The sequence below is a fragment of the Mus musculus genome, chromosome 11 (assembly GCF_000001635.26).
Source record: "Mus musculus strain C57BL/6J chromosome 11, GRCm38.p6 C57BL/6J".
NCBI lineage: Eukaryota > Metazoa > Chordata > Mammalia > Rodentia > Muridae > Mus > Mus musculus.
The window spans coordinates 95346949-95360940 of record NC_000077.6 but is presented as its reverse complement, the minus strand read 5'-3'; the positions used below and the strand labels follow the sequence as shown (position 1 = coordinate 95360940).

The 13992-nt window shown below is 48.0% G+C and overlaps 1 protein-coding gene across 6 annotated transcripts in view; it reads right to left on the bottom strand.

Moving 5' to 3' along the window:
* Nucleotides 1–13992, bottom strand: part of Fam117a (family with sequence similarity 117, member A) — a 44855-nt gene that overhangs the window by 20932 nt on the left and 9931 nt on the right. Inside the window, exons 1-3 of one of the 6 annotated variants that reach the window (XM_006532834.3) lie at nucleotides 10281–11126; nucleotides 9770–9948; nucleotides 9441–9623 (exon numbers count right to left, since the gene is read on the bottom strand). The exons of 2 other annotated variants lie outside the window; for them this stretch is intronic. In XM_006532834.3, coding sequence (XP_006532897.3) covers nucleotides 9441–9615 — 175 coding nt within the window. In that variant the 5' untranslated portion in view covers nucleotides 9616–9623; nucleotides 9770–9948; nucleotides 10281–11126. Of the gene's footprint in view, nucleotides 1–5086; nucleotides 5276–6385; nucleotides 6487–9440; nucleotides 9624–9769; nucleotides 9949–10280; nucleotides 11132–13992 lie in introns of those variants that run through there. 3 more of the 6 variants (XM_006532833.4, XM_006532837.3, XM_006532835.3) reach the window with 3 other exon arrangements.

The window sequence follows — 13992 nt, the reverse complement described above, 5'->3', positions numbered from 1 at the left end:
TACATTTACCAGGAAATTGTTTTTGTTTTTGAGACAGTGTCTCACTATCACATCCAGGCAGACCTTGGATTTTTTTGTTTGTTTGTTTGTTTTGTTTCAAGACATGATTTCTCTGTGTACCCCTGAATTTGTAGACTGGGCTAGCCTCAACTCAGATCCATCTGCCTGCCGAGAGCATTACCACCACCCGTGTTTTTGGCTTTCAGCTGGTCTCTTATATAGCCCAATCAGGCCTTAAACTTGCACTCCTCCTCTGCCTCCCAAGGGTTAGGGTTATAGGTAAGCACCACCATGCCTGGCAATACATTATTTTAAATGTTTATAAAATCTCTACTCTAAAATTTTCCAAAGGCCCTTTCAAAGTCGGAAGTCAGGAGCTAGCAAGATGACCCAGAAAGAAAAGGCGCCTGATGCCAGGCCTAAAGGCCCACGTTTGATACCCCGATCACACTGGTGGAAAGAAAGACCAACTCCTGAAAGTTGTTCAGATTGTCCTCTGACCTCCATTCTCATGCCTTGGCTATGCTTGTGTACAACACACACACATGCACACGCACACGCACACACACATGCACATGTACACATGCGTAAAAGCCCGGAGTCACAGGCCATGCTCTGGCCTACTTACCTGTCCTGTGCACTTCATTCCTCTACACTGCAGATCCGACACCCTGTGCCGTTTCCCACCACTTCCGGGGCCTTTCCCTCTCCCTGCTGCTGATGTCTTTGCCATCCCCCAGGCCAGCCTAACTGCCTCCACCTCCTCCCCAGCCTGTGGATGCTGGGAAGGCCCTTGGAGGAGTGTTTCGGGATGGTCTGGGCTCTCCTTGTACTTACTGCCTCTCTCTAGGGTTACAGCACTTGTGACTCCCAGAGAATGAACAGTCTGTGAGGCCGGGCTCTGATTTAGCTTTGTAGTCCCCAATGGCTACAGCACAGAGAGCCCAGGTTGGCAAGAACCCAAGCACTTGGATAAAACTGAAAACCCTATAGTAGAAAGGCAAAGCTTCTGTAATTAGCCCGCTGCACCTCTGGGCATCCACAGCAGCCGCTCACCTTCAGAAAGACCCCATAGCCACGTCTCTGCTATGTCTGAGGTTCTGGGGGCCACCTCCTCCTTCACTTCCTTGTGACCCTGTTACTGCAGTGGTTTACAGACAGGCCCACTGGTTTAAGCTTCAAGTTTACCTCCTCCACAAGCAATTCAATCAGGCATTATTCTGAGTTGGGCTTAAGGTAGAAAGGTGGTAATTCAAATATTTCTGGAGGCTTCTGGTCTACTATGGAAACCGGCTCAGACACTGAAATCCTGTCCTCTAGGCCTCCTTTAAGGCGGTCCCTGAGAACCCAATTAGAAGGCCTGGCCTCTAGAAAGCACCTTTGCAGTATTACATGACAGATAATCAAAGAGGCAGGTAAGAAAATGACTAGCATGTAGGCTTGGATGTCACAATCCTCGCAGCTGCGTCTTCCTAGTTTGGAAGGACAGAGACTGCCTCCAGGGCTGAGGAACAGTGATGGGGGAGAAAGGTCAGTCAGAGTCACTTGCCCCGTCCTCTCAGCAGGAAGACCCTGTGGAGATTCTGAAACATCTCAGGCTTAGAGAATACTTTTCAGTCTTGCCCCATTGCTACAAATTACTTTGGTCTGCAGTCGCCCTTTCCTCTCCTGTCGGCCCTGGAAAGGGATAGAGAGACTGAGGAATGTCAATCAGAGAGGCAGTGTCTGATGACACTCCACACCTCAAGAAGGTGTCTGTGTCCTATACCTAAACCAAGCCCCTTTCCACCTGCCCTGAGGCTGCTGGGTACCTGGAGGGGACTGCCCTGTCAGCTCCTCTTCGGGATGTGTGTGGATATATAGGGATCTATATCTCCATCTATGTCTGCGTGCGTGCATGTGTGCGTGCTTGTGTGGTAGGGGCAGGCCTGAGTTTGGGGTCTGCTGTAAAGTGTATTTGTTTTCATTTGTTTCTTGCCAGGCCTTTGAAGCCTGTAACAGAGGAATCTATCACCTAGCAACAACTGCCCCCACACTGATTTTATGTCAGTTCTCACCACCCTCAGAACCACCCTAGTCAGCAAACTATTTAGCTGGGGTCCGATTTCCACAACAGGGAACTGAATGGTATTTCACTCACAGTACTGACAGACAGGTTCCAGGAAATACGCAAAATCCTGGAATCGGTAAGAGACCCAACCACTATTCCCCTTGATACCTCATTCTACTCAGCTGCCTCGGATCAAAACTGATCACAAAAGCTGTGTGACCTGTTCCTCCATATATACATAAACATAACAGAAATGGGAAAAAAGGAAAAAAAAATTAAAGGAAAAAAAGCTAGAAACGGAGGGAAGGAGAGAATGGAATGAGGAAGGGCTGCGCTGCCTCCCTTGCTGGCAGACAGACCTGCAAAGACCTTGCTCAGCCCACCTGCAGGTCCCACCTGCTTCCCCACCCCTGCAGATGAGGTCACAGCTGGGCTCCAGCCTTATCTCCACAGCGGCCACATCCCAGTGCTGGCTCAGCTCCTAGCTAGCCACAAGGTAGAATTACCTCCTGTCTCAGAGCCCTTAGCAAGGCTCCATGGCCCCTCCCAAATCCCCAAATTCTTGGCATGTCCCAACCCCTCTGAGGAGACTAAAATGCCATGTTTCTCTCCTGCCTAGAAAATAAAGGAGAGGGCACTTCTAAAAAGATTAGGTTTTCGACTAGGGAAAAAACAAAAACAAAAACAAACTAACCTACTGCATCCCCCAAAATGGTTTGGCAAGCACCTGTTGTTTTAGGCACCAAAACTGAGTGGGAGCTGCTAACCCAAGGCATCAATTTCCCCTAAGGACAAACCAAAGCCAAAACCAGATAGCGATGCTATCCTGTGCCATCCTTAAAGAGGCTGCAGACTAGCAGGCACAGTGCTGATACCTAGGAGGGGCTATCCAAACAGCATAGGTCTGACAGTCCTATCCTCACTGCAGTGTGACTGCAGCCAACACTACCATCTTCACGGATCTGCCTTCCCTCTGCCAGCAGGGCCCAATCTGGTCCACCTTGCCTCCTAGGGATTCTGAAGAGAAAAGAAATGCAAATATGCTTTTATTCCCGAGGAAGATACAGGGAAGGAGGTGGAGAAAGAGACGACTACTGAGAAGTCTGTTGCAAGAAGGTTCTACAGGTGTATCACAGGCCTGGGGATTGAACCTAGGGCCTCACACACACCAGGCAAGCACTCTACTCCTGAGCTATGGCCCCAGCCCTCTCTTTACTTTTTATTTTGGGACAGGGTCTCCCTACCTTGCCCAGGGTATTCTTGAATTCAATCTTTAGTCTAGGGAAGCCTTGCCTTTCCATTTCTTCTGCCCTAGCCTCCTCAGTAGTTGTGATTACAGGCCTGTCCACCAGGCCTGGCAAGGTACTTGAATTTACTGTATATTCACTGTCCTTTACTAGGGACAGCCTACTGCTCTCCTGGATACTGTCTGTCTGAGAGAAGTGTGCGGAAAGGAGTAGGCAAGGGATACGTGCCTGTAGTCCCAGCACATGGAAGGCAGAGGCATTAGGAACAGGAGTTCCAGGCCAGCCTTGGCTACAGGGTGATCCCTTGTCTCAAACAAACAAAAGTCAATAAAGCTTCTTAGAGACTTGGGCATTGGCAGCTGTTGATGAGCAAGGGCTTAAGCTCCGCGGCTCACAAGCATCCCCTAGCAGACCCACAAGTGAGGGGGAAGTGGGTGCTTATGGGCATACCGGAAAGATGTGGGGAATGGGCGCTGTCCTGCACTCGTGTGATTACAGCTAAAGGATAGGAAGTGTTGAGAAGTCAAAACGGTTGCTTGTGGCTGAAAGATGAACTGGTTTTATTTCTGGAAAGCGCCCCTCTCAGATTTGGGAACCTGGGAGAGAAACAGAACAATCGGCTCCTGTATCAGAGAAGACAAGCCAGTATCATGACAGGCAATGACAAAGCAGCCAGCACTGGGGCATGGGCTGGGTGTCTGCAGGAGGGTGGGGTGTCCTGTTTACAGCACCATGGGGTATTATCGGCCCATCGCATGCAGCAGCCTCCACAGCTCAGCCACCTGGCGAGGCACCCTGGCACCAGGCCAGACCATTTCACCACACAGCTGAGCAGTGGCGGATGCTTTGGTTCTTGGGCAACAGCAAATGGAGAAAACAAAACAAAACAGCACCTACTAGATAAGAAGCCTTAGGTGCTATCTTCCAGAGCCACTTGGCCCTGTCTCCCAACTGCTACACTTGTTATGGCTCCAGGGAGAGGGGCTAAGAGAGGAGAGGCCCAGCAGTCAGGTGGTGTCAACGGAGCCAACTGCACACACGGCAGATAACGCCTTTGGTAAGTAGGTATGAGTGCCCACTGAGCATCAACGCGCTGATAGTCTCTGCTGATGGGAGAGGAGTAAGACAAGAAGCTACTGGCAGGGGAGTAGAGGGGAGAGCTGATGCCACTGCTCCATCAATGCCAGCTATCTGACACCAGGCACACTGGCAGGGGATACCCACACCCACCCCCAGCAAAGGTGCTTTCAGAAGGGCCACCAGTTCGTCTCTGCCTCCCCCTAAGACCTCTCCTTTGAAATCAACTCAAGCCTAACCCTGGCATAGGAACTCGAAGGAGAGGTGAGAGTCCTCAGGATGAAGACTATAGATAATGTAGGGCGTGAGACATCTCTGGTTCTTCTCAGCTTGGCCAGGGGAGAGAGCAATCAGCTCAGACCCAAGCCTTCGGGTTGGGCACCTGGAGGGACAAGTTCATCGTTTCGCTGTCTTGCAGGCCAGGTAGGAGGGAGGAACCTGGGATGGGAAGATGCTCTTAATCCCACCGACAGCATGTGCCTAGCCTTCCTAGTACATCTCCAAAATGGAGACATAATTTTACACCCAGCAAAAAACTCAACAACTAGCTGGTTCAACAAACAAGGCATGAGTCACTTTCTCATGCCATCAGACTTTGAAGCCTTCTCCCATCCCCTCTTTTAAAGAGAAAATAGCCCTCATGACAAATATGCTATAGGAAATAAGAACATCCAGCTGAGGGAACACAAAGCCAAAAGCTATGCATGCTCACCGCGAAGCAGCACAGCGCTACAAGGATCCTGGTTTCTCTCCATGCTCATAGGCACGCGTCTGTTTCCTTTTGTTCAGTAACCAATGAGCTTCACACAGGGATGAGATGCAGGCAAAGCCAGGGCAGTGTGGAGGGACCCTGAGGGACCCTGGGGGCTCCTACCCTGCCTTGTCCACTTGGGGTGTCCACCTGGAGAACAAAATACAACATTTTCCCCCAAGAACTGATTCGCAGGACGGAGGGGAAGTTCCTGCAAACAGCCTCACAGGGATTGTCTTTCTATTTTTGGACGTGTGCTGGGATTGAACAGTGTAGATGGCCTCATGAGCTCCCTGTGGTTTGGGGCCACTTCACTGCTTAACTCGGGACATGTGGGTTTTGGAAGAGAAGCTGTGGTGAAACCGAAACCCCCAATATGACTATCCGGGGGTTACAGACCTCCATGGAGAGCCCACAGAGACCCCATCTATATGTCTATTGGGGGGGTTACGGACCTTCATGGAGGGCCCACGGAGTCCCCATCTATCCCAGCTGTTACTTTGGAAATGGAGTGAGAGGGCTTTCTCTGTTCTGTTGTCTAGCACTGAAACTCAAGGAAGCACTCTATCGATGAGCTATAACCCCAGTCCTGACTAACATTTCTTTCAACACTAAGCCACAGCTAACTTAAACCTTCACAGGGAGAAGAAACTCAAAAGAACTAGACTGGAAGGGGCGGGGGGAAGTTCCATCATGCTATCCCTTCCAAAGAGACTTTACCCAGAAAAGAGCAACGGGATTTGTGTACACTCTAAGAACTGCTCAGCCAAACCCTCCATCAATCACTTGACTCCATATTTAAACGTACAACTCAAGAGAACCAGGGAAACCATTTCTGGCTTCATGTCTGACTTCCCTAAATGTAGATCACGTCCGCAGGCAGCTGGAAGAATGGGTCAAGAGAGAAGCCTTTTTAGAGATGTCACTGTGGGAAAAGAATATAAAGAATCCACTAACTGTATCTTCCAGGAGGCAAAGGGTAGCCCTGCAGTGTGTGCACAGGCATCAAAAAAAAGCGGGCTGTGGGCCTCTGACATTTGTTCAGCTCTCAAGAAACTACAGTTAGAAGAAAAGGAAGTAGGGTGAACTTTTCACCCTTTAACTTGATTCTCTGAAGAGGAGTTTCTGTAGGATCGGAGCATTCAAGACAAAACAAGTCGCCAGCAGTTACTGATGGAAGCTGCTTTCCTTGAGGATCTAATGGAGCCGCTGTAAGAGGAGCCCACACAGTAGCCTAACCTCCCATAAAACAATCCTCACCTCGTGACTGTTTGAAAGTAACAGGTGCCTTAGGGACATACAAACTCAAAGGACGAACAGACATCTTTTTCCTTGCTTCCGTTCTCATGGTAATCTGATTTCTATTCAACAGAGAAGAAATCATGGCATCCAGTCAGCTCTTAAGTTAGCTTGTAAGGTAAGTGGGGAGAAGGAGAACCAGATTAGGGCGGTTCATCTAGAATGAGTTTTGCAAGAGGACAACTGTGAAACTGTTGTACCGTGGTTTCTGTTCTGATTCTGTGCACCCCACGTGCTCACGCATCCATTCCGATGTGCGGCAGAATCTCTGAGACTTTTATCACCTCATGCTGAAGGTGAACTCATCTCTCCAAGATTAGAGTGCAAAGTGAAACCTTTCATTCCCCGAATAGAAGATTTTTCAAGGACATTTCCCACACTTGTATTTTAGTAAGACTCAACTGTTCCATGGCTTCCTGGCTGCCGTGGCTCAGGAAACAATGAGAACCGAAAGGTCCCTTCCCTTGCTAGGAACTAGACGATCCTACTTGGGACTCAGGAACGTTGCTTTTAGTCTCTGGGCATGTTGGATTGATTGGTCAAGGAAAGATGAAAATAATTTAGAAGTAAGACAAGTTCTAGTGAGGAAGGTTAAACCAAGTAAAAGGGAAATAAGATTACAGATCACTGCCAGGGCCAGGAAGTGGGAGTGGGTGGGTTGGGGAGCAGGGCGGGGGAAGGGTATAGGGGGCTTTGGGGATAGCATTTGAAATGTAAATGAAGAAAATATCTAATTAAAAATGCCTTAAAAATAAAAAAAATTACAGATTACTATCAATCAAGTAATTTCCTCAATCAAAATAAATTCTACTTTATGAATAAACCATTAGTAATTTTAACTCTATCCCGTCTGCTTTCTTCCTGACTTTCAGCAAACTTCTAGGCAACATATGCTTAAGCAACCGGTATGCAATTCAATATCAGCCAAGTTACACAAAATGCTTATGAATGTTGACAAAATATGACAGCCCTGTTCTGTCACCTTCCCCGCCCAAAGGAAACCGTTTGTGTCATTCCTCCTGTTGACTTTGTCACGTCAACATTCTTGTCAAGTCACATTAATTCAGAACTGTCTTTATCAAACTATCAATGGAATATCTCAATCATGAAGAATCAACAGATGCCGAGACTTCCTGGGCCAACGGTTACGGGGAAGGGGTATTTATAGTTACGCAACGCCAAACTATCACCACACAAACCACTTAAGAGGAGAAGACTGTGCCTTCAGTGAGGGATCTGGTGGTGACCACCTAAAGTGACCAAATTTAGCATGAGGAGGATGGAGGCCCAGCTCAGTGACACCGTGTTTGTGTATGAAGCCCTTCTGCTCAATCCCTGTCCATCTTCAGAGACAGCATTATCGCTTAGGAACAACCTGCTACGACAAACTTGCTAAAGTGACCTGTACAAAGACACACCTTTACCCATGGGAGGCTTATTTTTGTTTTGAGATGGCATCTCACTATGTTGCCCTGGCTAGTCTTGAACTTACAGATACACCTGCCCTTGTCTTCTGAGGAAACAGGAATAGAGCTAACAGGGTCTAGAAGAGAGCTCCAAAATGACTTTTTGTGTGTGTGTGTGTTTTTTTCGAGACAGAGTCTTTTTGTGTAGCCTAGCTGTCCTGAAACTCACTCAGTAGAGCAGGCTGGCCTCGAACTCAGAGATGTGCATTTCTCTGTACTGCCACCACCTGGCCTAAAATGACTTTTGAAAAATGTATTATGGGGAAAGAGTTGTGAGAGATCAAATGCATTATTTATATGTATGAACTTCTCAAAAAAAAAAAAAAAGGACATTACATTAGACAAAGAAATGTTATTTAAAACAAACATGGGCTGGCGAGATGGCTCGGTGGGTAAAGCACAGCCTGAATGTCATCCCTAGAACTCATTGCATGGGTGGAAGGAGAGAATGGGCCCCAAAATGACCTCTGACCTTCACATGGGCACTAGGTGGCATGCACACATACCACAAAAACATAGGATGGAGACACCACAACAGCAATGAAATAGAGGGATGTGCTGGGAGACAGCTCAGTGGGCAAAGTGTTTACTGAGCAAGCGCGAGACTCTTCCATGGATCCCAGCATCCATGTAAAAGCTAAGTGCAGTAGCAAACATGTGCCTGTAACCCAGCACCCAGAGGGGAGGGAAAGACACATCAGGTGCTTGCTGGCCACCTAGATTACACCAAACAGCAAGCTCCAAGTTCACTAACAGACCCTGTTAAAGAAGACGAGGAGGAGGAGGAAGAAGATGAAGAGGAGGAGGAAGAAGGAGAGGAAGAGGAGGAGGACCACAATGACAATGGGGAACCATTAAAGATACCTGACATTGGTCTCTAGCATCCACAAGTATACACACATGTACGTACGTAAATCATCTCTACACACACACACACTTGGAGTACTGGATTGAGAAGCTTTTTAAGTAAGAATTAAGTAAGATCCTTTATGCTGAGGATATGGGAAGAGCATTGGCCCAGTATGTTTAAGGTCTGAGTTCCAAGCCCTATACCAAGGTTACAAAGCAAGCCACCAAATGGGAGGTGTGAAAACTGATGGGATATTAAATGACACACAGGCACAGTTAATTTCCTTAGGCATGATAATATTGTGAAGGAAACTGTCTTTATTGTCAGGAGAAGCTGCTGAAGTGAAGGGGGGAAGCGTCACGATAGTTTCAAATAATTAACTGAAAAGACTGCACATGGATGCACACATGTAGAGGTCTGTCTAGTTACACATATATTAATGAACACAGGACAGCATTCAGATAACTTGGCCTATATATATATCTAGTACTAGTTATACAGGCTAGCCAGGGCTACAAAGTGTGACTCTGACTTTTTTTTTTTTCTTTTTGAGGGTTTCTCTGTGTAGCCCTGGCTGCGCTGGAACTCACTCTATAGACCACGCTGGCCTCAATTCAGGGATCCACCTACCTCTGCCCCCCAAGTGCTGGGATTAAAAAGCTAGAGAGTCTATCTTAACAATGGGAGGAACTGTACTCACTCATCAGCACTGAATGAGAGATTTTAAAGTAGTCTGTCCCTGAAAACAGCACCAGGAATAGATCATTACAGGTTCTTGACTCAATATTTGCCCTTGAGGGCAGAAGGTTCCAACTCCTAGAGGGTAAAGAGAATGCTGCTGACCAACGCAGCTCAGGTGCAATCTCAGAACTCATGTTATCATCTGGGGCATAAGGAAGAGAAAGAGAAAACAGTACAAAGTCAAAGGTAAACAAGCCCTCCAAGCAGCTAAGACAGCTGTGTTGTAGGCTCCCAGGTGTCCCTGCCCACCTCCTCCCAAGCAGGAAATATAAATAGTGCTCAATTTACCTGTGGCTGGCCACAGCAGAAGGCCTGGTCACATGACTGGGTGAGCTGCGGTAACCACCAAGCTTACTCAGGAGCAGAGGGCACATAGGGTGCTGGCTTGGTACACTTCGCTAGCTTGGACTCTGTCAGGATCCACTGCACTTAACCTTGGTTTTTGATTCCTTCTGCTCTGGGCTGGGCTAGGGACAAGGGCTCAGTTAGGTTCCTCAGAACTAGGACCATCAGTCACCCACTCTGCGCTGCTTCATTCATGAAAACCTGTGGGAAGGGTTTCCTGGGGTGCAGCTCAGTAGCAGAGCCTTTACCCAGCATGTCTGAGGCCCTGGGTTCAATCCCCAACGTTGCCAAAAAAACAAAAACAAAAACCTGTGTGAACTCTTGTTCCACTTGCAGAAAGCCTGGGTCATCCTCACTTAAGCTCTATTTCATGCCCCCCCCCCCCCGCCTCCCCGCCCAGCAACACAGCAGTGAGCCCCAAAAGCCTTCTACATCCCACCCAGTGAATCCATACCTGGGCCCTGACCTTCTGGAACTGAACTGGAAATCAGTGGCAAATTACTATGCTGTGGCCTGGCTGTGGAAAAACCCCAGAGTGTGCTGGGCAACACTCCAGGGCAGCCCCTGCTCTGAAGTCCTGCTCTTGCCAGTTGTTCAGATTTCCTAAGAGAAGCACAAAGGTTATACGGTGCCTCCAGGGTAAGCCAGCCTGAGAAGCAAGGCTAGGTGGCCCCCAGCGTTGAGAGCCTTGACAACTGCCGGGAAGAGAAGAAAGCTGCCAAAGGCCTCCTAACAGAAGGCTGTTCCCTGGTTACCTCTCTAGAAGCAGCTTCGTGAGGCAGAGGGTGTGGCGACACACATTACTCGGGAGGTAGGTGACAGACCAGACCTCCTCCCTCAAGCTGCTTCATGGTAATGTTACCTTCTAGAAGTAAGGAAAAGGCTTATCTTACTGATGCAAAAGGATAATTGGATCCAGGAGACAGTATGGGATATTAATCAGCCATATGTCCTATCCCAGCATCTGAGACCCAGAAGGCAAGCTCAGTTTAGTCCTTTGGAAGCAGACAGCACTGTTATTGGCATGGTGGCTCCCACACAGACATCTAGGCTTCAGACAGACCCCTAGGAATTGGGATCAGTCTCTTTTCACCCTCCTCCTCCTTGCTCTGACTGACTGTCACCACCCATCAGTTACCTTGAGTCAGGACACAGCCAGGACAGTGGAAGACACAGGCAGATACACAAAGAGGATCATGGAAGGAGTCTATACGACTTGATCATTTCCTAAGGACGAGCAATCTGAGTCCAAGCAGGGACACTTACACAGCAAATGGCTCACGGCTCTACTTCACATTCAGCTGGCTGGGCCATGAAAAAAAAAAAAATCCCTTAAGGACAGCTTAATTACAGCCAGGTTAATCACGTCTACAGCAGCCACTGCAAGCGCCTGAGATAAAAGATGCTTGCTCACCACAACTGAAGGTTTTTCAGAAAACTGCCTTTTCAAAACAAGACTTATTTTTAATTATGTGTGTACTTATGTGTCTGTGTGTGGGCTTCGTATGTGTATACAGGTGCTTATAAAGGCCAGAAAGGGCTGGATCCCCTGAAACTGGAGCCCTGGGTGGTTGAGAGCTACTCAACTCCTGGTAACTGAATTTGGATCCTCTGTAAGGCCATCAAGTGTTCTTAACCCCTGAGCCGTCTCACCAGTCACAGAAAACTTTTAACAAAGAGGGGGCTTTGTTAAATAGTAAAGCCCAGTGTGGTGATATATAACCCGCAGTCCTAGCAGTCAGAGGACAGAGGTGGGAGGACTGCAAACTCTACAATCGCCTGGGCTATAGTAAGAATCTGGCTCAACAGTCTAAGTAGACGAGGGTTCATTCATTCCCTGCAGCATAAGCAAAAATGACTGGATGCCTTTAAGGAGCACAGCCAGATGGCTGAGGTAGTGTGGTGTGTAAGAGGGAAGGGTGGGAATACAGCCGGGTCAGTCCGTTCCTCTGACTTTGCTTAGTAATCCCAGACCCAGCCTCCTCAGGCCTGGGGTTAAGGGAAAGATGGACGAAAGGGCACTTCCCTGAGTGTTAAGTTCTAACTCCTGCTCCACTTGGTGCAATGTCCTGCACTAAACCACACAAACTCCCCTGAGGCCTACCATATTCACAAGGCAGAGGGTACAACTGCCTAGTATATGGGCCCAGAAGAGCCATAGCCTGGACTAGGCCTATAGCCTGGCATCTCTCCCGAGTAAATATGCAATAGTCTTACTGTATGGCTATGGCACCGATGAGCCTTCCAGTTCCGTGTATTTTAAGAATTGAAGCCGGACAGTGGTGGTGCATACCTTGAATTCCATCCAGCACTTGGGAGGCAGAGGCAGGAGGATTTCTGAGTTCCAGGCCAACCTGGTCTACAGAGTGAGTTCTAGGACAGCCAGGGCTACACAGAGAAACCCTGTCTTTAAAAACAAACAAACAAACAAAAAAAAAACAAAAAACAAAAAAAAAACAAAAAAAAGAATGAAGAGCTAAGCGCAGAGCAGAGGAACACAGTAGTAGTGTTCCATCTCCAAGAGAGGAGGCATTCAGAGCATGCTCGATGTGGGATCGTGCTCAGAGTGACAGCATGTTGGGGTAACCCTGCACACTCGAATGCTGGGTCAAGATGAAGCAAGGGCCGCACTTGCAAACACAGAAACTGGCACCCAGTCAGTTTCCAGGGTATGATACCAATTTTGTCCACCTGGAGAAGGGTAAGCTGCAAGCTCCTGAAACACAAGAGGCAAAACCTGGGCTCCACCCCAGCATGTTATGTAAACTCATAACTTCTTGCATACCAACTGTTCCATCTGTTAAATGGGGAGAATAAGAGACATGACAAGCATGTAGGAGCAACCTGGTAGTCACATTGGTCTAGTAATTATTACTTAGATGTTTTTATTTGGAAATGATTTGAAACTGATTGTTCAAGAATGAGCACACAGGACACATACATGACCATTACCCAAATTTGCCTACAAGCACACACACCATTTGCTGTCCTGACGGCTGGTGGTGCAGGCATGTTGAACACTCACAGACTTACTTTCTTTCTTCCTTTCTTTTTTTTTTTTTTCAAGACAGGGTTTCTCTGTGTACCCTTGGCTGTCCTGGAACTCACTCTGCAGACCAGGCTGGCCTCGAACTCAGAAATCCGCCTGCCTCTGCCTCCCAAGTGCTGGGATTAAAGGTGTGTGCCACCACTGTCCAGCTACCTTCGTACTTTCCTACATTCATACTTGACACCCACATGTTCACTCATTCTCTCTCTCTCTCTCTCTCTCTCTCTCAGTGTGGGGGGACACCTTGAAAGGAAAAGGCAACTGTGACAAAATGGGAGGTTAGGGACAAACAGAAAGCAGAAGGAAGTCTTTCTAACTGGCGGGCTTATGGGCTCTGCTCCTTCCCCTGCACACGACAAACATCCAAATGTTCTGTTTGACCTGGCTAGTGACCACACAGCTCAGACAAGTCACATAAAGTGATGCAAAGTCAGTTTCTGTCTGTGCTCTGGGATGTGTGCATTTGTGTGCAAGTGTATATACACGTGGAGACCAAAATCTTCATCAATGGCTTTCCCACTGAATTTGAAGTTGTTTGGTTTGGTTTTGGGAGACAGAGTCTTACTCTGCAGCCTTGACTGGACTGCAACTCCGAGATTTGCCTTTCTCTGCCTCTTGAGTTCTGGGATTAAAACCGTGTTCTGTCACACTGAAATTAATTTTTTTTCAATTATTCTTTTTCTCTGAGTGTGTACAATATGTGTGGGAATACAGGGACGTGCATGCCACAGTGTGCATGGGAAGTCAGAGGACAACCTTCAGGAGTCAGTTCTCTCCTTCAACAATGGGATCCGGGCCTGAAGTCAGGTCAAGCTTGCGAAGCAAGTGTTTTACCCACTGAACCATCCTACCAGCTCTATCACACTTCTGAGACATGGTCTCTCACTAAACCTGGAGTTCACAAATTCAGCTAGGCTGGCCAGCCTATGATAGTGGGGACAGCGGGGATGTCCCTATCCCCACTGCCCGCTGTGCTGGGGTAACAGGGTAAGTGCACCCTGCTTCCACACGGGTGCTGGGAAGCTGAATCAGCTCACGCTTGCGTAGCTAGCTCGGAGGCGCCAACTGAGCCATCTCTCCGAGCCCTTCCTCATTTGTTGTTTTTTCCTTAAAGACA